A 22626-nucleotide genomic window follows, 5' to 3' on the forward strand; every position below is an offset into this window, starting at 1 on the left:
TGAAATATGCAGGAGTCCCAGGAAGGTTGCCTTAGTAACCTGACTTAGCCCTGTGTTGCTGGGCCTCTGCCAGCCTTGCCTCTCTCATCTCTTATCACTCTCCCTCTTACCTACCACAGTCTAGCCACTTGCTTTCTTTCTAACCTTCACATAAGCCAAGCTTGATTCCACCTCAGGGGCTTTGGACCTGCTTTTACCTCTGCCTGGAATGGTCTTCCTGCCTGTCTTTCCATGGCAAGCTCTTTCTTTTCATTCTGCTCTCGGCTCAAATGTCACCTCCTCAGGGAGGCCCTCCCTGATCTCACCTTAGCCACCCACTTTCACCTTCACATCACCTAGTTTTCACTCTCTTCCCAGCACCCAGCACCACTTTTTTTTTTTTTTTTTTTTTTGGTGCTCACATATTTGTTTAGTGTCTGTCTCTCTCACTAGACTGTGAGCTCAACAAAAACAGTGGCTTCATTCTTATTGGCCTTCCTGCTTCCCCAGCAATTAGGACAATGCCAGACACAGACTCCAGCCTGGTAAATATTTGTTGACTAAAATCAGACATTTAATTGACTACCTATAACTTTATGTGCCTCTTTGCCCACCCTTCCTTCTTCTCTTCCTCCAGGGACATTGCTTCAGGCCACACACAACTCCAGAGGGCGCCATTCACACAGCAACAATGTGAATCACTGGGGAGGGGGCAATATTTCTTTAGTGCACCACCTGTACAAATGTAGTGATGGCTCTGTTGCATCTTTCCTTTCTTGCTTCCTCCATCCCTCCTTTCCTTCCTTCCTTCCTCCCTTCCTCCCTTCAATAAATATTTATTGAGCTCCTATGCTATGCCATGTTAGTAGTGGAGACACAGATGAGAGGAACATGCCTCTGTCCATGGAGCAAAGTGTAAACTTGCAAACACACAGAAAAATAGAATGTGTAAAGATGTTGAAATAAACATATAATTGCAAGTTACATATTCATTTCTCTTTCTCCTCAACTATTGTTCTCACTCTTTTCTCCCTTTACCCTCTCCTTCTCACACACCCACATCTGGCCTCTGCAGTCACCGACAGACACCCCCGATTCTTCCTTATCTCTCTCCTACCCAGTGTGCTAGAGTGGCTTTGTGCAGTTTTGCAAAAGACTATAGTTAAATATTTAGGAATTTTGCGAGCTGGTTCTTAAACGACTGGTAGCTTAAAAACAGAAATACTAGGAGTACTTACACCATAGAAATAGGCCAGTGTTATGAGGCAGGGTTTGTTGATGCTGTTTTTCTGAAAAGCTGGTCTTCTAGCACACCAACATTCCATCTATTTCTGGCAAAGACACTTTGCTTTGCCGAGGAATTCCGAAGAGCATTCTTTGATTGATATTCAGTCATCACCCCCACCGGCCACCCCACGATTCCTCCCCTCCCTCCTGGGTGGCAGGGAAGTAGAGATTCTAGGGCCTGTGTTGTGCTGGGAGGAGAGAGAACAGAAGAAGAAGAGAAAGCATGAGGGAAGTTTGTGAAAGAGAGTATAAAAAGGATAGCAATATAGGAAGGGAAGAGAAAGAAAAGAGAAGTAGGAATATGTGGAGGGCAGAGGTTAGGTTAGGGAGAGCATAAGGGCCAGCCACGACTCACCACATAGTGTCCTCACAGGCAGTTGGGCCATTTCCACACCTGGGGCCAGAAGGTGGCCAAGTTGCTGTGAGATGAGGAAACCACTTTCTCAAACTACCCTGAAACAGGTGGGGGTGGGGACCCACATAGCTGGGCTCTGGAGGAAGAAGGGCTGGGGATCTGGACCAGTGAGGTCTGGGAGCCAGGATGCCTCAATCTCTGACTGTTGAGGGGGCTGGGAGCCCGGACTGCTGGGTCTGAGGGAGGAGGGGCCGGGGGCCTGGGCTCCTGGGTCTGGGGAAGGAGGGAGGATCCAGATCCCCCCACCCCCAGCCCCAACCCCACCCCACTCACCACCCCCAGCCCCACCCCTCTCCAGCCCTGCTGCCTTTAAGCTGTGGAGACTCAGGCCCAGGCCTCATTTAGCAAGACCCTGCCCTCCCCTCCCCTTTCCTGGACTGCCTTGGGTGAGGGATATAAAAGGGCTCAGTTTCCTGGGAGAAAGGGCTGGAGGGAGCGTTCCAGCGGCCCTGATCATGAGCTCTGCCCTGCTGCTGGCCCTCCTGGGCATCACCCTCACCGCCCCCCGTGAGTGAGGACCCCAGCCTGGGAGGGGATTCCCCTGGGGGAGGAGCTAAGACGTGTTCGCTCTTCCCATCTCAGGAGTACGGGGCCTGACCTGCCAGTCGGGGACACTGCACGCTGTGAGGAATGTATCGGACCTGCCCCTCCAGTGGACAGCTAGCCAGGACCAATGTGAGGATGGCTGGGGCTGCCTTGACGTGCTGATACTCACTAAGAATGGTGAGAAGGGCCCCATGGGCCCCATGCCTGACTCCCACCCTCCCCTGTGCAGAGACACCCCGATCCCCCCCCCAGTCCTACCTGCATTCTGTGTACAAACTCAGAAGACCGCTGCCCCCAATACCAGGAGCTGTCCCCTCCTTAGCTGCCCGGGGGCCTCCTCCGCAGCCTCTCACTCCAGGCCACGATACACACCCTCCCTCTAGGCCCCTGGAGTCCTGACCTCACTCCAGCCCGCCTCTGTCTCTTGACCCAGGACCTCTCGTGGACGTGGTGGTCATCAAGGGCTGCGTCCGAGGCAGAGCCGATCATGAGGCCCACATCACCCAGCACAGGGCAGGTCCTGGCCTGTCCATCACCTCCTACACCCGGGTATGCCGGGAGGACCTGTGCAACAGTCTCTCCAACAGCCTCCCTCTCTGGACCCCGAGCCAGCCCACAGGTGCCAAAGGGAGGAGGGAGGAGAGAGGGGAGGAGGAGCCTGGAAGGGGGTGGTCAGGAGCGGGGGAGGAACGGGGCTGAGGGGGTTGGGGTGGGCACATCCGGACTGTTCCTTTAGCATCCCTCCCTGCCTCCCCCCACCTCCACCCTCCCCAGCACCCGCTCCGTGAGCAGCAGCTTCTTCTAACAGTCCCAGAGCAGCAAACTGAACTTACTTTCTGACCTTCAACCACCCACCTCCGCCTCTGGCTCTGGCCCTAACCTGGTGCCTGCTCCTTCTTTCCATCCTGTTGGATTCGGTTCACGCATGTTCCAGTCAGGGTTTTGGCATTTCCTCTTCCTGAGGGAAACTGGCCTGTGACTTCCCACTGTCCTTCTCTGTGTGAGATCATAAGTCGGGTTTGGGGCTTTGTTTTGTGTTCCTCTGCTCTTTGACATTGTTTGTGGACAGGGAGGGGCGTCTTGTCTTCTTGGACTATGTGGTGGAACTTGCAGGTGAAGCCGCTGGGTCCTCCCAGGACACCCCTCGCCCACTCACACTACCACCTGCGCTCAGTCCCAGGTGCCCCTTCCCAGATCTAACGTTCCCTCCCCGCCTTGCTGTCTCTCTAGCCACATGTCCCGAATTCCCTGCACCCCAGGCCTTCATGAGAGGAGCCCGAGGAGGGCACATTTTGGGGAGACCAGGGGATTGATTCTTGGGACCAGTGAAATGGGGGAGGGGGTGGCAAGAAGGCATCCGGTCCAAATTCAGAGCCCTCTCAGTCTTCCCTCCCTTTCTCTCTCACCTCCCCAGTCCTGGGGTCTGTGCGGTGTCCAGTCTGCTTGTCTGCAGAAGACTGTCCGTCTGCAGCAGAGATGACCTGCCCCGCCGAGAGCTCGCACTGCTACAGTGGGGTCCTCCTTTTCAAAGTTGGTGAGCAGGATGTGGTGTCCCTGCGGGGCACTGGAGTGGGGTGGGGTAGAAGGGGGAGCGTAGAGGGGGTCTGAGGACCCAGATCTGAGTCTCTGGGGAGGAAGGGGAGCTGAGGCCTGGGACCAGGAGCAGGGTGGGCCTGACTTCCCAAAGCTGCGCCTTCCACGGAGGGTTGGATGGTCCCAGCAGCAGCATCTCCCTCTCCCTCTTTCTCTCACTTTCCGCAGGGAACCGCCCCATCCGTCTGAGAGTCCGGGGATGCATGTCCCAAGCAGGCTGCAACCTGCTTAACGGGACTCAGGAAATCGGGCCTATCAGTGTGCAGGAGACCTGTGACTCTACGGGTGAGTGTCGTGCCCACAAGACCAAGTGCCCTGCGCCGCAGCCTCGGGGCACGATGACCCCATGAAAGGCGGACATCCACACATCCCACCAAAGCCAGCATCACGTCATTCAGATGTTTAATTCTCACTCAGGCAGGTGTGATGGAAGGGATTCTCCCAGTAGGCGCTTCAGGGGAGGATGCCAGTGAGAGGTGTCCAGCTCAAGGGGAGACAGAGGGTACGTGGCCCAGGGGACAGAGCTATAGGACAGGAACCCACTGGTGGGTGTTTTAAATGATGCTGTGCCCGGCCAAGTTAAGACAGTGTGTCCGGGTGGGAGAGGAGGGGAGCAGGGAGGAAGGTGAGAGGGGCAAGAGAGGGTGGGCTGCATCACATGCCACTCTACCCATTGGCTGCAGAAGTGAGTGCGGGGGTGCCTGCTGGTTTCCCTGCTGGGAGTGACTCGCTGCTTCCAATTCTGTTTTTCCCTGACCTTGGGTAACCCTGGGTCTCCCACTTGCCCTTGACCACCCGTACCCACCCTCACCCATCCCCCACCCATGGTACTGGAGCACCCAGCAGCCATGCTGCAGAGATAAAAAGATCCAAGAGGATATCAAGGGTGCTTCAGGTGTGACAGGGAAAGTAAGAGCCAAATGGGTACGTGGGGAGGGTCCCCACGTACCCATGGAATCCCCGCCCAACCGGAACACTAGTGGGTGAGGGTGGCCTGGAGTATCTTGATGTGAAGCACCTGCCATGGTGAGGCGGGGAGTGGGGTGAGGAGGGGAGTGAGGTCTTGGGAAAGTGGGAGGAGGGTCTTCCCCGTCCGAGCTTCAGGGAGAGAGTTGAGTGAGTTCAGCAAACGTTCCTCTTGTGTGGATCCCTCTGGCTGGACTGGGAGCCTTGAGGAGAGAGCCTGGATGTCACTGACACCACGTTTCCAGCCTCGGGCAGCACAAGGGCTGGCTGAGGATGGGCGCCCAGGGTGTGTCTGCTGACGTGAGTTCGTACAGGATTCCAAGCTCTCCCGTGGAGACCCCAGAGGACTCAGACCCTGTCCCTGCCCCAAAGGGCCTCCAGGGCGGGGAAAGGAGACACCACAGACACAGATGGTCACAGGGCTGTCATGGAAGGGGGTCTGGGGGGGTGCAGCTCAGAGGAGGAAGATAATGTCCTGGGAGGCTGAATCAGGGAGGGCTTCACAGAGGAAGTGACCTATGAGCCGTGTCTTAAAAATGAGCTGCAGTTTACTCACAGAAGAGCAAAAGGACACCAACGGGTCGGGGAAACATCACAGGCAAAGGCTTGGAGGTGGAGGCAGCCGGCTGTTTCTAAGAAGGATCCCTCAGCTCTGCCTCAGGAGGGCTCATCGAGAGGATGGGCTGCAGCTGGGAGAGGCAGGTGATCACGGATTTTCCAGGTGGACAAGGTGGGGGTGCAAGATGAAGGGAGAGCCACTGCAACTAAGCAGAAGGAATGGCGGGGGGGCCAGGCCAAGGAGGCAGGAAATGCCCTGCTGTGTCTTGAGAATGGCTATTGGTGAGCAAGCCAAGAGGTGGGGGGGGGGGGGGGCGGGGGGCGGGGCTGGTGATGGGTCAGGTATCTGCCCAGCCAGACTGAGGGGTCAGCCTTTCTGCTGAGGGCAGGGGAGCCATGGAAGGGAGGGACAGAGTCTGAATCTTTCCCTTTAATTAATGCTGGTTTACTTACCTGGCCCTCATCTCTGGGACTAGGTAACATTCATAATCCAGAAGGCATTTCAGAAACAGATCGGATGCATGCCACACACACCACGCACACAACACACAATACACACAAACACACACACTGTGCTATGCACACACCACACATCACATACCACACACGGGCCCCTTACACCTCACACATCGCCCACACACTACAAACTTCACCTAGCACACAGACCACACGCCACATGCCACAGACAGCACACACAAACAGAAGACAGATACACGGGACACATACCATGCCCCACCCGTACAGCAAACACACACCACACACCTCACCAGCACACTCTCTCCCCAGAAACACACACTAAACATCACGTACCGTACACATACCACACCCATATCACATTCCCATACCACCCACATATCACACCTCCCACTGCACATCCACACACGCCACTCACATCCCATATATGCATGCTGCCCAAACCACGCACATGTCACGTAAAACACAGCCCTTACACCACAAGTGGATATTCCTAATATATGTCCATGTTCTGCTGGCCTTCAGCATCAGAGCCAAATCTTGGACGGTGCGTTTACCTACCCTGGTTAAGTTCACTTGGGTAGTTTAGCAAATACCTATTGAGCGTCGGCAAGGCCCGGCATGAGAAGCTGGGGTACAGTACGATGTCAGGGAGTACGGGGAGGACAGAGGGCATCTCAGGGAGATAGAAGAGCTCCTGGAAGGCATAGGGGCGGGAGAAGACTAGGTGCAAGGACTGAGTGCAAAGTGGGCCGCTGCAGGTGCCCATACTGAAGAAGAACCAAAGGGCTGGGATTTTAACAGCCGTGACCTTCCCCCTAAGGAATGGGATGGTGGTCCCAAGTGGCAGCAGTGGGTCGCACAGTCAGGGAGAGCACAGCCTTTAAGAGCTTAGCTTTCTGAATGAGAAAGACGTGGGTTTCTGTCTAAGCTCTGCCACTGAACCAGCTTTTGAGGATTACCACCTCTTTGAGCCTCTGTCACCAAGTTCAGGGAGGAGAAGATGATCCCAGACAGTCAGGGGTGGCAGAGCATATGCAAAGGTCCCGGGCGGGGTGCCATGCGCCTGCCGTGTGTTCAAGGAGGAATCCAGAGGCCAGTGTGGCTCCAGCAGAGCGATCAAGAGGGAGCAGGGCACGACCCACGGATGGAGGAGGGTGGGGGGCAGATGACATAGAGCCAGATCCTGTAGGACCTTTGGGGCCATTTTAAGGACTTAGAATTTCATTCTGAATGGGATGAGGCTCTAGTGGTGTTTTCTGAGCAGAAGAGTGACATGAATCAACCTACCTTTTATGGGAATCCTTCTGGCTGCTGGGTGGAGACTAGAGTAAAGGGGAGGTGGGCATGGGGGAGGAGACCCCCAGGGAGACTCAGGAGGAAGCAGGTGAGAGCCAAGGGGTCTTGGACCCTGGTGGAAGCAGTGGAGGTGGTGAACAGTGGTCAGGTTCTGGAGGTATTTTGCAGCTAATTCTTTGGTAGATATTCACTCATCACCCCCACCGGCCACCCCACCACTCCTCTGCTCCCTCCTGGGTGGCGGGGAAGTAGAGATTCTAGGGCCTGTGTTGTGCTGGGAGGAGAGAAAACAGAAGAAGAGAAAGCATGAGGGAAGTTTGTGAAAAAGAGAATTAAAAGGATAGCAATATAGGAAGGGAAGAGAAAGAAAAGAGAAGTAGGAATATGTGGAGGGCAGAGGTTAGGTTAGGGAGAGCATAAGGGCCAGCCACGACTCACCACATAGTGTCCTCACAGGCAGTTGGGCCATTTCCACACCTGGGGCCAGAAGGTGGCCAAGTTGCTGTGAGATGAGGAAACCACTTTCTCAAACTACCCTGAAACAGGTGGGGGTGGGGACCCACATAGCTGGGCTCTGGAGGAAGAAGGGCTGGGGATCTGGACCAGTGAGGTCTGGGAGCCAGGATGCCTCAATCTCTGACTGTTGAGGGGGCTGGGAGCCCGGACTGCTGGGTCTGAGGGAGGAGGGGCCGGGGGCCTGGGCTCCTGGGTCTGGGGAAGGAGGGAGGATCCAGATCCCCCCACCCCCAGCCCCAACCCCACCCCACTCACCACCCCCAGCCCCACCCCTCTCCAGCCCTGCTGCCTTTAAGCTGTGGAGACTCAGGCCCAGGCCTCACTTAGCAAGACCCTGCCCTCCCCTCCCCTTTCCTGGACTGCCTTGGGTGAGGGATATAAAAGGGCTTAGTTTCCTGGGAGAAAGGGCTGGAGGGAGCGTTCCAGCGGCCCTGATCATGAGCTCTGCCCTGCTGCTGGCCCTCCTGGGCATCACCCTCACCGCCCCCCGTGAGTGAGGACCCCAGCCGGGGAGGGGATTCCCCTGGGGGGAGGAGCTAAGACGTGTTCACTCTTCCCATTGCCGAGACCAGCTCGGCGACTCGAGGCGAGTGACGGGTGCCGCAAGCTTGAAGAAGACACAGACACAGACTGAAGAGAAAAGTGGGACCGGGGGGCTCCAGACCTCTCGGATCAAGAGCCTCGTTGATTAATCCCACGTTGCTTTTATTGAGTTTTCGGCATAGTCTAAGGGTCTGACACTCCCAGGTTAATCCCATAAACAATCAAAGGCCTCACATGACTGGGGGCAATGATCTTTGTTTGCCTCCTGGGTCCTGATTTGAGCTGGGTGTGGAGAGCAAAGCAGCCCTGGGGGAAGGAGACCTCTCTCAGAAGGATTAAGGGTCTGTGCCCCACCCGTGTTGGCCCCTCTGTGACTGTGCCTGTCTTAGGTTGTTCCTCCCTTGAGGAATCTTACCCGTCTTTGGCTAACCAGTCATCCTCCAGGGCCAAACACGGTGATATTAGGAAGGCTCTATGCATCACCCCTGTTGGCCCCTCTGCGGCTGTGCCTGTCTTAGGTTGTTCCTCCTCTGAGGAATCTTACCCGTCTTTGGCTAACCAGCCATCCCTCAGGACCAAACAGGGTGATATTAGTCTCCATGCCCCGCACCCTCAGCTCCTCCACTGCTCAAGCAGGACATTCTGAATCCCATCGCTCGGCCCACATACTTCAACATTTTCAATGTTTCAAAAAGGTTCCAGAATGTCTTCCCACATCCCATCTCAGGAGTACGGGGCCTGACCTGCCAGTCGGGGACACTGCACGCTGTGAGGAATGTATCGGACCTGCCCCTCCAGTGGACAGCTAGCCAGAGCCAATGTGAGGATGGCTGGGGCTGCCTTGACGTGTTGATACTCACTATGAATGGTGAGAAGGGCCCCATGGGCCCCATGCCTGACTCCCACCCTCCCCTGTGCAGAGACACCCCGATCCCCCCCCAGTCCTACCTGCATTCTGTGTACAAACTCAGAAGACCGCTGCCCCCAATACCAGGAGCTGTCCCCTCCTTAGCTGCCCGGGGGCCTCCTCCGCAGCCTCTCACTCCAGGCCACGATACACACCCTCCCTCTAGGCCCCTGGAGTCCTGACCTCACTCCAGCCCGCCTCTGTCTCTTGACCCAGGACCTCTCGTGGACGTGGTGGTCATCAAGGGCTGCGTCCGAGGCAGAGCCGATCATGAGGCCCACATCACCCAGCACAGGGCAGGTCCTGGCCTGTCCATCACCTCCTACACCCGGGTATGCCGGGAGGACCTGTGCAACAGTCTCTCCAACAGCCTCCCTCTCTGGACCCCGAGCCAGCCCACAGGTGCCAAAGGGAGGAGGGAGGAGAGAGGGGAGGAGGGAGGAGAGAGGGGAGGAGGAGCCTGGAAGGGGGTGGTCAGGAGCGGGGGAGGAACGGGGCTGAGGGGGTTGGGGTGGGCACATCCGGACTGTTCCTTTAGCATCCCTCCCTGCCTCCCCCCACCTCCACCCTCCCCAGCACCCGCTCCGTGAGCAGCAGCTTCTTCTAACAGTCCCAGAGCAGCAAGCTGAACTTACTTTCTGACCTTCAACCACCCACCTCCGCCTCTGGCTCTGGCCCTAACCTGGTGCCTGCTCCTTCTTTCCATCCTGTTGGATTCGGTTCACGCATGTTCCAGTCAGGGTTTTGGCATTTCCTCTTCCTGAGGGAAACTGGCCTGTGACTTCCCACTATCCTTCTCTGTGTGAGATCATAAGTCGGGTTTGGGCCTTTGTTTTGTGTTCCTCTGCTCTTTGACATTGTTTGTGGACAGGGAGGGGCGTCTTGTCTTCTTGGACTATGTGGTGGAACTTGCAGGTGAAGCCGCTGGGTCCTCCCAGGACACCCCTCGCCCACTCACACCACCACCTGCGCTCAGTCCCAGGTGCCCCTTCCCAGATCTAACGTTCCCTCCCCGCCTTGCTGTCTCTCTAGCCACATGTCCCGAATTCCCTGCACCCCAGGCCTTCATGAGAGGAGCCCAAGGAGGGCACATTTTGGGGAGACCAGGGGATTGATTCTTGGGACCAGTGAAATGGGGGAGGGGGTGGCAAGAAGGCATCCGGTCCAAATCCAGAGCCCTCTCAGTCTTCCCTCCCTTTCTCTCTCACCTCCCCAGTCCTGGGGTCTGTGCGGTGTCCAGTCTGCTTGTCTGCAGAAGACTGTCCGTCTGCAGCAGAGATGACCTGCCCCGCCGAGAGCTCGCACTGCTACAGTGGGGTCCTCCTTTTCAAAGTTGGTGAGCAGGACGTGGTGTCCCTGCGGGGCACTGGAGTGGGGTGGGGTAGAAGGGGGAGCGTAGAGGGGGTCTGAGGACCCAGATCTGAGTCTCTGGGGAGGAAGAGGAGCTGAGGCCTGGGACCGGGAGCAGGGTGGGCCTGACTTCCCAAAGCTGCGCCTTCCACGGAGGGTTGGATGGTCCCAGCAGCAGCATCTCCCTCTCCCTCTTTCTCTCACTTTCCGCAGGGAACCGCCCCATCCGTCTGAGAGTCCGGGGATGCATGTCCCAAGCAGGCTGCAACCTGCTTAACGGGACTCAGGAAATCGGGCCTATCAGTGTGCAGGAGACCTGTGACTCTACGGGTGAGTGTCGTGCCCACAAGACCAAGTGCCCTGCGCCGCAGCCTCGGGGCACGATGACCCCATGAAAGGCGGACATCCACACATCCCACCAAAGCCAGCATCACGTCATTCAGATGTTTAATTCTCACTCAGGCAGGTGTGATGGAAGGGATTCTCCCAGTAGGCGCTTCAGGGGAGGATGCCAGTGAGAGGTGTCCAGCTCAAGGGGAGACAGAGGGTACGTGGCCCAGGGGACAGAGCTATAGGACAGGAACCCACTGGTGGGTGTTTTAAATGATGCTGTGCCCGGCCAAGTTAAGACAGTGTGTCCGGGTGGGAGAGGAGGGGAGCAGGGAGGAAGGTGAGAGGGGCAAGAGAGGGTGGGCTGCATCACATGCCACTCTACCCATTGGCTGCAGAAGTGAGTGCGGGGGTGCCTGCTGGTTTCCCTGCTGGGAGTGACTCGCTGCTTCCAATTCTGTTTTTCCCTGACCTCGGGTAACCCTGGGTCTCCCACTTCCCCCTGACCACCCGTACCCACCCTCACCCATCCCCCACCCATGGTACTGGAGCACCCAGCAGCCATGCTGCAGAGATAAAAAGATCCAAGAGGATATCAAGGGTGCTTCAGGTGTGACAGGGAAAGTAAGAGCCAAATGGGTACGTGGGGAGGGTCCCCACGTACCCATGGAATCCCAGCCCAACCGGAGCACTAGTGGGTGAGGGTGGCCTGGAGTATCTTGATGTGAAGCACCTGCCGTGGTGAGGCGGGGAGTGGGGTGAGGAGGGGAGTGAGGTCTTGGGAAAGTGGGAGGAGGGTCTTCCCCGTCCGAGCTTCAGGGAGAGAGTTGAGTGAGTTCAGCAAACGTTCCTCTTGTGTGGATCCCTCTGGCTGGACTGGGGGCCTTGAGGAGAGAGCCTGGATGTCACTGACACCACGTTTCCAGCCTCGGGCAGCACAAGGGCTGGCTGAGGATGGGCGCCCAGGGTGTGTCTGCTGACGTGAGTTCATACAGGATTCCAAGCTCTCCCGTGGAGACCCCAGAGGACTCAGACCCTGGCCCTGTCCTAAAGGGCCTCCAGGGTGGGGAAAGGAGACACCACAGACACAGATGGTCACAGGGCTGTCATGGAAGGGGGTCTGGGGGGGTGCAGCTCAGAGGAGGAAGATAATGTCCTGGGAGGCTGAATCAGGGAGGGCTTCACAGAGGAAGTGACCTATGAGCCGTGTCTTAAAAATGAGCTGCAGTTTACTCACAGAAGAGCAAAAGGACACCAACGGGTCGGGGAAACATCACAGGCAAAGGCTTGGCGGTGGGGGCAGCCGGCTGTTTCCAAGAAGGGTCCCTCAGCTCTGCCTCAGGAGGGCTCATCGAGAGGATGGGCTGCAGCTGGGAGAGGCAGGTGATCACGGATTTTCCAGGTGGACAAGGTGGGGGTGCAAGATGAAGGGAGAGCCACTGCAACCAAGCAGAAGGAACGGCGGGGGGGGGGGGGGGGGGGCAGGCCAAGGAGGCAGGAAATGCCCTGCTGTGTCTTGACAATGGCTATTGGTGAGCAAGCCAAGAGGTGGGGGGGGCAGGGCTGGTGATGGGTCAGGTATCTGCCCAGCCAGACTGAGGGGTTAGCCTTTCTGCTGAGGGCAGGGGAGCCATGGAAGGGAGGGACAGAGTCTGAATCTTTCCCTTTAATTAATGCTGGTTTACTTACCTGGCCCTCATCTCTGGGACTAGGTAACATTCATAATCCAGAAGGCATTTCAGAAACAGATCGGATGCATGCCACACACACCACGCACACAACACACAATACACACAAACACACACACTGTGCCATGCACACACCACACATCACATACCACACACGGGCCCCTTACACCTCACACATCGCCCACACACCACAAACTTCACCCAGCACACAGAACACACACCACATGCCACAGACAGCGCACACAAACAGAAGACAGATACACGGGACACATACCATGCCCCACCCGTACAGCAAACACACACCACACACCTCACCAGCACACTCTCTCCCCAGAAACACACACCAAACATCACGTACCGTACACATACCACACACATATCACATTCCCATACCACCCACATATCACACCTCCCACTGCACATCCACACACGCCACTCACATCCCATATATGCATGCTGCCCAAACCACGCACATGTCACATAAAACACAGCCCTTACACCACAAGTGGATATTCCTAATATATGTCCATGTTCTGCTGGCCTTCAGCATCAGAGCCAGATCTTGGACGGTGCGTTTACCTACCCTGGTTAAGTTCACTTGGGTAGTTTAGCAAATACCTATTGAGCGTCGGCAAGGCCCGGCATGAGAAGCTGGGGTACAGCACGATGTCAGGGAGTACGGGGAGGACAGAGGGCATCTCAGGGAGATAGAAGAGCTCCTGGAAGGCACAGGGGCGGGAGAAGACTAGGTGCAAGGACTGGGTGCAAAGTGGGCTGCTGCAGGCGTCCATACTGAAGAAGAACCAAAGGGCTGGGATTTTAACAGCCGTGACTGTCCCCCTAAGGAATGGGATGGTGGTCCCAAGTGAGAGCAGTGGGTCGCACAGTCAGGGAGAGCACAGCCTTTAAGAGCTTAGCTTTCTGAATCAGAAAGATGTGGGTTTCTGTCTGAGCTCTGCCACTGAACCAGCTTTTGAGGATTACCGCCTCTTTGAGCCTCTGTCACCAAGTTCAGGGAGGAGGAGATGATCCCAGACAGTCAGGGGTGGCAGAGCATATGCAAAGGTCCCGGGCGGGGTGCCCTGTGCCTGCCATGTGTTCAAGGAGGAATCCAGAGGCCAGTGTGGCTCCAGCAGAGCGATCAAGAGGGAGCAGGGCACGACCCACGGATGGAGGAGGGTGGGGGGCAGATGACATAGAGCCAGATCCTGTAGGACCTTTGGGGCCATTTTAAGGACTTAGAATTTCATTCTGAATGGGATGAGGCTCTAGTGGTGTTTTCTGAGCAGAAGAGTGACATGAATCAACCTACCTTTTATGGGAATCCTTCTGGCTGCTGGGTGGAGACTAGAGTAAAGGGGAGGTGGGCATGGGGGAGGAGACCCCCAGGGAGACTCAGGAGGAAGCAGGTGAGAGCCAAGGGGTCTTGGACCCTGGTGGAAGCAGTGGAGGTGGTGAACAGTGGTCAGATTCTGGAGGTATTTTGCAGCTTCAGCCAACAGGATTTCCTAATGGGTGCAACATGGGGTGTAAGAGAAAGGGAATTGTCGAGAACAACAGCAATGTTCTCAACTTGAGCAACTGCAAGAAAGGAGGTGCCATTGAGCAAGATGGGAAAGATGGGGTGGACAGAGCAGGCACCAGGCTGGGAGGAGGGTGGCAGGAGCCACGATTTTGTCATCTGTGAAGTGGGGAAATGAGCAGCCTTCCTTCATGGGGGCTGTTTTGAAGGTTATATATTTGTGGGTACTGCTTGGTCAGCCCAGGGGTTTCTGCGTCACAGGACACATCATGGCCGACCGTGTGATGGCCTTAAGAGAAGGTCTAATGGTTTTCAAACTTTGACCCCAGGGATGCAGGGGCCAAGGTAGCCCAGGATGGTCATCAATCCTTCTCTTCCCCATGGCTCCCCACAAGGAGCCAGAATGCCTGAGTTCCCAGCCCAGCTCTGCCAATCCCTCACAGTGGGACATCGGGCAAGCTACTTAAAAACTCCTCTTTCTCCCACCTTGAAAATGGGGGTGATGAGGAGAACACTACCTGCTTGGCGGTGTTGCGGGGGTTGGAGGGGGATGCCAGGAGGAAATGAGGCAGTGCAGGTGAGGCAAGCTCCTCGGGAGGCTTACATAGGTTAATCTGTGGAAACTGATCATGGCAGCCGGGCACGTAAATAAGTGTTCAGCACACACGGGGCATTTGAGTATTTTTGTTTGGAACACAGGATTTCTCAGTTGAAAGAAATATATGGTGTCAGGCTACCCTCCTCATTATCCAGATAAGGACCTTGAGGCTCAGAGAGGGAAGTAGAGATCGGCTCAGGCTAAGAAAGAGTCATCCGTCTCTCTCATACCCAAAGGGAGGAATAGCTGTCCTCAAGGGGTGTTGAGAAAAGTGCCTGTGGTGTTCGAGCAAAAACAGGGTAAAGAATAGGGGTGGGGCTCAGACTTCCTAGGTTCCTTCTAAATCTGAGGTCGAAGGACCCAGTGGCCAGATGGCTTGGAGGGTAACTCAAGAATGTGATCATCTCCCCGAGCGCAGGACCGGGAAGGACAGACACAGCAGGTCCCTGGCTCATATGGACCCTGTGTGATTCTCTCTACAGATTTTCTGACCTGTCATCGGGGGAACACATTGCAGATTTCTCGAAACCTGATTCAGGAACCTACTGATTGGTCCACAAGTGGGGAGGAGCCGTGTAATCCTGGGGAGATGTGTCAGGAGACACTTCTGCTCATAGATGTAGGTGCGTGGACTACGCAAGAAGGCAAGACCCCCACACAGGGTCCTGTGTCTCCCTGCCCTGGATTCTGTGCCCTGAATTTCCTGCCAGGTTCCCCTCACGCTTGCAGTTCTAAACCCAGTTCTCCCTCTTTCTGTGCCTGGGTTTCCCCTTCTGAAAACTGGGGGCGAGGTGGTGGGAATGATAGTACCTACTTTGCTGGGTAGTCACTAGGCTAGATCCGGTAGTCCAGGCAGAGGGCTGAGAACAGAGCTGACACAGAGTAACCTCAGTGACTTCATTCAAGGTCCAATGAGCTGCTGCCCACTGTGTGCCAGGCACTGTTTTAGATGCTGAAAGTCCCATCGCATCTGCCTTCTAGCAGCTTTACAGGCCAATGGGGAAGCAGAAAAAAAAAAAGAGTAAGGTATGGGTGTGAAGATAAGAGCTGTGGAAAGAAATCCACCAGAGCAAGATCAGGAAAGTGATGTCAAGGTTGCAATTTGTGTTCTGGGGATGCTCTAGTAAGAAGGTGATATTTGAGCAAGAACTGAGAGGTGGCAGAGCTAGGGGAGGACCCAGGCTCTGGCCCCAGTCTTCACCTGGCACTCAACAGGACCTGTGCTCCTGTCATCAGGGGACCTGCAACCCCCCTCTGCCTGCTGTGCACTGAGGAACCCCTGGCTCTGCCACCTGCCCTCAGAGTCTCCCCTCCCCGCCCAGCTTTCACTGTCTCTCCCCTCAGGACTCAGATCAGTCCTGATGGGGAGCAAAGGCTGCATCAAGGCCAGGACACAGGATTCCCGTGCTATCTCCATACACTCGGGGCCCCCCGGAGTGTTTGTCGCCTCCTATGTCCGGTTCTGCTCCTCCAACTGGTGCAACTCGGCCGCCAGCAGCAGCGTCCTGTTGAACTCCCTCCCTCGTCCAGGTGTGGGACCCCAGCGGGCTGGGTGGGAGCAGGGGTGGGGAGAGACGGGGCCCCAGAGACACACTCTGGGGCTCAAGGAGGGTGGCTACAGCTAAGAGCAGAGCTGTGCGCCCCCAACCTTCTCTCTGCTCCCCAGCTCCCCCTGCCCCAGGAGACCTAGAGTGTCCCACCTGTCTGTCAGTCTTTGGATCCTGCAAACCTGAGATTGTGAGATGTCCTAAGGGCACCAGTCGTTGTTACAAGGGTCACTTTGCTCTCAGGGGAGGTGAGTGCTGAAGGTCAGGTCCCAAGCATGAAGGGGTTAGGGGCCTGGATTCACTGGTCCTGAGGTGGGAGGGTGCTTGAGACCCTGGCTCACGTATCTGAGGGTGGAGGGGGCTGGGGACCCAGATTTTCTAGGTCTGAGGGAGAAGGGGACTGAGAGCTGGTCTCTTGGTCTGAGGGGAGAGGGGAGGGCCTAGGATTCCTTGGGTTTAGGAATATAAGCTGAGGAGCTCTGAGCCCTCTCTGACTCCATCTTCACCCTCCAGGTGGGCTGAGCTCCCCATTGAATATCCAGGGCTGCGTGGCCCAACCTTCCTTGTTGAACCGCATCCGGAATATTGGGGTCTTTTCTGTGATCGAGAACCGTGATGGTCAGGATGATGTGAATGAGCCTATACTGCAAGGTGGAGCTGCCCCTGCCCCCTACCTGCCCTAGCCCTTTGGTATGGGGTACCTAATCCCATTTCCCCATGATTCTTAGCCCCTGCTGACCCTCTAGCGCCAGCCCTCCCTCTGCCCTCATAACTAAACAGCCTTGGACGCTGAATTATTTCCCAGTCCTCTACACAACTTATCATCCACCGCCAGCCCCACGTACTATATGACCTGATGACAGGGCTGGGAACAGCTGAACTCGCCCTACGGGAGTGTGGACATTCAAGCAGTGGCCCCATGTGTGTGATAATAAAGAGACCGTGCTTTCCCCAGATGCTGGGGTTTCTCTATGTGAGGGGAGGGCAGGACTCCCAGAGATCTGGCGTGAGGGAGGAGAGGAATCTACTGAGAGAGTCACCATCTCAGGCCGTCCTTTACTGATCTGGTCCACATCTCCATTGGACCCCATCGGGTGGCAGCAGAGTCTTCAGGGTGCTGCAGGCAAAAGTACTTGGGCATCGCCATGACTTGGAGGGGAAAGGGCACCAGGACCAATGAGGCTTCTGTCTTAGTAGCCAGGGCCTCAGAACAATCAGGGGGCTCGCCCCCTCTTGAATAACTTGACATAGGGTTTGTGTGAAGCAGAAAAACAAGAGGGTTTGCACAGTTTCCTGAGGCTGATATCATTGGGGCTGTTATCATCACAGGCCTGAAAGACTGGAGAGAAGTCATCACCATTACTAGGATATGGAGGGGGTGGTGTTTAGAGAGGGCTGCCTGACAGGGGCTGTGATCTCAGGCTGAAAAGCACCCAGCCCAGAGTGACACTACAGGGGGGAGCTGGGGAATTAATACCCCAACCTCACTCAGTGTCCTCCATCTGGTCCCCTGTTGGGGCTCCCCATTGACTGAACCCAGCTGGCAGGCAGGAGATCCCATTGACAGTCCCCACAGTGCAGGGCAGGGGGAGACGGGGAGAATGAATTTGAAGAAGAAAACAGAAAGTGGCTAGCACAGTCACCCCTTTCCTTTGTCCAGATGAAAATTAGAGTCCTCAGTACAGAAGACACACAATTCCCATCCATTACCTAATCACAGAACCATGTCGTGCTAATGAGACTGGGTCACACACCCACAGCATTACACAACAGGTTCTACATGTACCATGTTGGAAGATGGGGGAAAACAACATAAACCAAAGCTGCAAAGGTCCTGACTGTGTAGCTGGTGGTGATCTGAGCTGCCTTCTTCTACCACCCATTCTATGTTCTCTTACCACCTGCCCACACCTCCTCTGGACAACTGTTGTGACACAATTCTTCATTCTTTTTTTTTTTTTAAGGTTTATGTTATTTATTTAACATTTATTTTTGGCTGCATTGGGTCTTTGTTGCTGCACACAGGTTTTCTCTAGTTGTGGAGAGCGGGGGCTACTCTTCATTGCAGTGCTCAGGCTTCTCATTAAGGTGATTTCTCTTGTTGTGGAGCACAGGCTCTAGGCACGTGGGCTTCAGTTGTTGCAGCTAGTGGGTTCAGTAGTTGTGGTTTGTGGGCTCTAGAGAGCAGGCTCAGCAGTTGTGGTGCACCGGCTTAGTTACTCTGTGGCATGTGGGATCTTCCCGGACCAGGGCTCGAACCCGTGTCCCCTGCATTGGCAGGCAGATTCTTAACCCCTGGGCCACTAGGGAAGTCCCCAGATCTTCATTCTTAAGGGAAGTAAGTATTCAATGGTCTTGTGTTTATTGGCTCTTGGCCACTTTCTGCTGAACAGGACCACCGGCCAAGGAAATATTACCCCCAATGCATCCCCTGGCTTCCAACCATAGTCCTCCTTGACCCAGCAACCCAGCCTCCCTCTGGTGGTCTGGTTCCCTCTGGCAATCAGCAGAGTGGCCCTCGTCTCTGCCTGTTGTTTCAGCAGCACGAGGAGCACAAAATGGCAAGGGAGCAGTCCTGGCTTCCGATTGATGGGGTTCCTCACCCACACCAAGCCCAAGGTCACAAAGACCAGGAGCAAAAATTCCTTTCAGTGGGTTGTTAGGTGTACTAGTGGGTGGGGACACTCCCTTACCCGCTCCCCACCGTTTTTCATGGACTCCGGCATTCTAGCTCTGGGGGAGGTGACACGATAGACTGGCCACTGGTTCAAGACACAGAGCATCTGCTGTTGGCCAGCAGGGTACCTTCTCTCACCCGGTGCCCTCATAAGCCATCATGGCCATTCCACGCTTCCGATAAGCCAACTGTCTCTGTGTAGTGGGGCACCTGGAAGACCAGGGAGCTCTATGGGTGGGAGTTAATTGCCTCACTTCCTTTGCCTTAAAATATGTCCTCTAGTTGGAAGCAATACTTCATGGGACACTGCAGCAACAGAACAGACATCTTCTAAGTTCCCAAATGGCAGTGCTGACAGAAGCACTGAGTACAAGGAAGGCAAATCAGAATCCACAGTGTGTCTTTATCCCTGTGGGGAGAAAGCTCAGTCCCCTCGAGGGTGGGCTATGTCCTGGGTAGTCCTGCTGTAGAATGACTCCATAACAGGCTTAGCATTGGCCTCTGCCTCTGTTGGTTTGGGCACTGAGTACAGTCAATAGCCAGGTCACCATGGGAAGAGTTAGCCCATTTGTTGTCACCGTGTGGAATCTCACCATGCACATGGCCACTTTACCCATGGGCCCAGTGAGCAAGCACTGATGGGAGAGAAGCTGCCTGACCCTGTCCACTGGGTACCAGGAGCCTGCTGCTCAGGGCATGGGTGCTGGTGGGCATTCGTGTGGGACGTGAACATCTTCACACTCTGTGCCCATCCCCAGAGGACCATCCACATATCCTCCCTGTCTTCATTTGCTGCTTTTATTCTAAGTCCTGACCAACTGGCTCACCATGGGTCCATGCAGAAGTGGACCTGAGGACCCCTGTCCCTCCCACGAGGTGGACCCCTGAAGTTTTGCCCCCTGAAGGATTTCCCTACATCACTCTTTCAGGACCACATGAGTGAGCGCTAACACAGCCAACACCCACTTCTGCCTGGTGCCGGCCCACCCTGCAGGTCTACCCATGACCTAGTCTGCACTTTCCATCCCCTGTAAACAGATCACAAGGAATCCCCATGAGCTCATAAGTGTGGGTGGAGGAAGAGGTGGGTGCCATGGGTGTCTGAGCCACCTGCTGGGGTGTCCAGCTGTGCCCTCCATTCCTGCTTGAGCCTGATCTCATACACACCTTCTCCATGGATGGTGGATGCTGCTGTGTGTGCCCAGCATCATGGTTTGGTAGCTTGACTGCAGCCAGTGTGTGATGTCCTGTTCAGGTCACAATGCACTTGGTGCCCCGTGGACAGTTATTCAAACTTTACTGGTACCTGGACTTCCCTGGTGGTACAGTGGTTATGAATCCACCTGCCAGCGCCCTGGCAAAGTTGTAGCAGAGGGGAGGAGCTGTGGTTGGAGTCACTCTCTTGGCCTGAGCCGCCCAAGCCGCCCTGACCCAGGCAGGGTGCCACTTCTCACTCACTCCCAGGGGAAGGGGCCACTATTGTACCCTCTGTCTCCCCACACACCAGCACTTACAGACGAACGATAAAGGAAGCTCTGCTGGTCGCAGAATAATACAGAAAGCCCAAGGCGGGTAGAAGGACACTTACAGCTGAGATCCCAAAGAAACAGAAATGTTAGTATTAATTCTATTGATCTGGTCCATTCTGGGGTTATTTCTAGTTTGTTTGTTTGTTTGTTTGTTTTATTATTAATTACGATCTTAGTCCTAAGGGATCTACACGTTTTATAACATATTTTTTATTCTGTTTTTATTGTTAGCCTTTTTATATATTTCTATTTCTAGCTAAGTTTTTTGTAATGCTCACTGTACCTCTCCTACCTTCTTTTCATCTCTATCTTTTATACATTTCTGTTTCTTTCTTTCTCTTTTCATGTTTCCAGTCACACTACGCTCTTCTGTTGCCCTCTCTTCTATCCTTTTTTAGTTTATTTTATCTTAATATACTTATAAGCAATATTATCGGTCGGTTCTGTTTCCTTGCTTTATTCTCCAGATGACACACTGCTTTGGTATTTATTATTAGGTTTTGTCTTTATCTTAGTTCTAAGTATAATTGTCTGATTTCATTCTGAGAATCTTCAGTCTGTCTGGTGGTACTCTTGCTCTTTATTATATTTGATCCTAGCTTTCAAAATCTCCCTGGATTTGTATTTGTGTGTATGTGGTGTTTTTTGTTTGTTTGTTTTTGTTTTGTTCTGGTTTTGAATTTGTTGGTTTTCTCTTTGATTGTCTGATGGCATACTGGGGTTCTTCTGTCAGGTCTTTCTAGTGCCTTATGTTCTATTGGATTCAGTATTTGTGTGTCTTATACATGTATGTGTTTCCTCAACTTAGTATTTGTTTGAGTCAACACTCTGCCATTAGTCTGGGGCTTGGACAATCTTCTTTAAACCTCTTTATTGCCGGGACAAGCAATCTCTGAAGATTGTACTACTATGAGAAAACAAAGAAACACCATGCAGGCAGAGGAGCAGGAAAAAAACCCACACGACCAAATAAATGAAGAGGAAATAGGAAAATTGCCTGAAAAAGAATTCAGAGTAATGATAGTAAAGATGATCCAAAATCTCGATAACAAAATACAGAAAATACAAGAAACAGTTAATAAGGACTCAGAAGAACTAAAGAGCAAACAAACAGTAATGGTAAACAAAATAACTGAAATTAAAAATACTCTAGGTGACAGACTCTTTGGTGGGGCTAATGGTGGACTCTGGGATGGCTCACACCAATGAGCACTTCCCAGAAGCCCTGCTGCCAGTGCCCCTGTCTCCTTGGTGAGCCACACCTGCCCCCCACTTCTGCAGGCAACTCTCCAACACCAGCAGAGAACCAGCTGAACACCAGCAGACGGCCTCGGACACCAGAAAGGACCACAAGGAGCCCAACATAACCACTAAGTTTTTGACTTAATATTTGTTTAATCCAATACTTGGACATTAGTCTGAGGCTTAGACAGTCTTCTATAAACACCTCTATCACCAGGACAAGCAACCCCAAAAGTTTGGACAACCATGAGGAAACAAAGAAACACCATGCAGACAAAGGAGCAGGAAAAAAACCCACAAGACCAAATAAATGAGGAGGAAATAGGAAAAATGCCTGAAAAAGAATTTAGAGTAATGATAGTAAAAATGATACAAAATCTCGATAACAAAATAGAGAAAGTACAAGACACGGTTCATAAGAGCTCAGAAAAACAAACAGCAATGGATAACAAAATAACTGAAATTAAAAATACTCTAGATGCTATAACCAGCAGAATGACTGAGGCAGAAGAACGAATAAGTGAGTTGGAAGATAGAATGGGGGAAATAAACGCCACAGAGCAGGAAAAAGAAAAAAGAATAAAAAGAATAGAAGACAGTCTCAGAGACCTCAGTGATAACATTAAGCGTACCAACATTCGAATTATAGGCATCCCAGAAGAAGAAGAAAACAAGAAAGGGTCTGAGAAAATATTTGAAGAGGTTATAGTGGAAAACTTCCCCAACATGGGAAAGGAAATAATTAACCAAGTCCAAGAAGCACAGAGAGTCCCATACAGAATAAACCCAAGGAGAAATACACCAAGACACATATTAATCAAACTAACGACAATTAAACACAAAGAAAAAATATTAAAAGCAGCAAGAGAAAAGCAACAAACAACATATAAGGGAAAACCCATAAGGATAACAGCTGACCTTTCTACAGAAACTCTGCAGGCCAGAAGGGAATGGCAGGATATACTGAAAGTCCTGAAAAAGGAAAACCTACAGCCAAGAATACTCTACCCAGCAAGAATCTCATTCAGATTTGAGGGAGAAATCAAAAGCTTTCCAGACA

At 53.8% G+C, this 22626-nt stretch overlaps 1 protein-coding gene across 1 annotated transcript; it reads left to right on the plus strand.

Moving 5' to 3' along the window:
• Positions 1-2136: 2136 nt before the first annotated feature.
• CD177 (CD177 molecule) lies at positions 2137-16801 on the plus strand. The gene is made up of 9 exons (XM_057710877.1): positions 2137-2188; positions 2264-2404; positions 2661-2846; positions 3642-3761; positions 3989-4105; positions 15054-15194; positions 15916-16101; positions 16238-16366; positions 16632-16801. Exons 1-9 carry the CDS (start codon positions 2137-2139, stop codon positions 16799-16801), a joined length of 1242 nt encoding a protein of 413 aa, XP_057566860.1.
• Positions 16802-22626: the final 5825 nt, after the last annotated feature.

This window comes from Hippopotamus amphibius, chromosome 16, assembly GCF_030028045.1.
Source record: "Hippopotamus amphibius kiboko isolate mHipAmp2 chromosome 16, mHipAmp2.hap2, whole genome shotgun sequence".
NCBI classification, from domain to species: Eukaryota; Metazoa; Chordata; class Mammalia; order Artiodactyla; family Hippopotamidae; genus Hippopotamus; species Hippopotamus amphibius.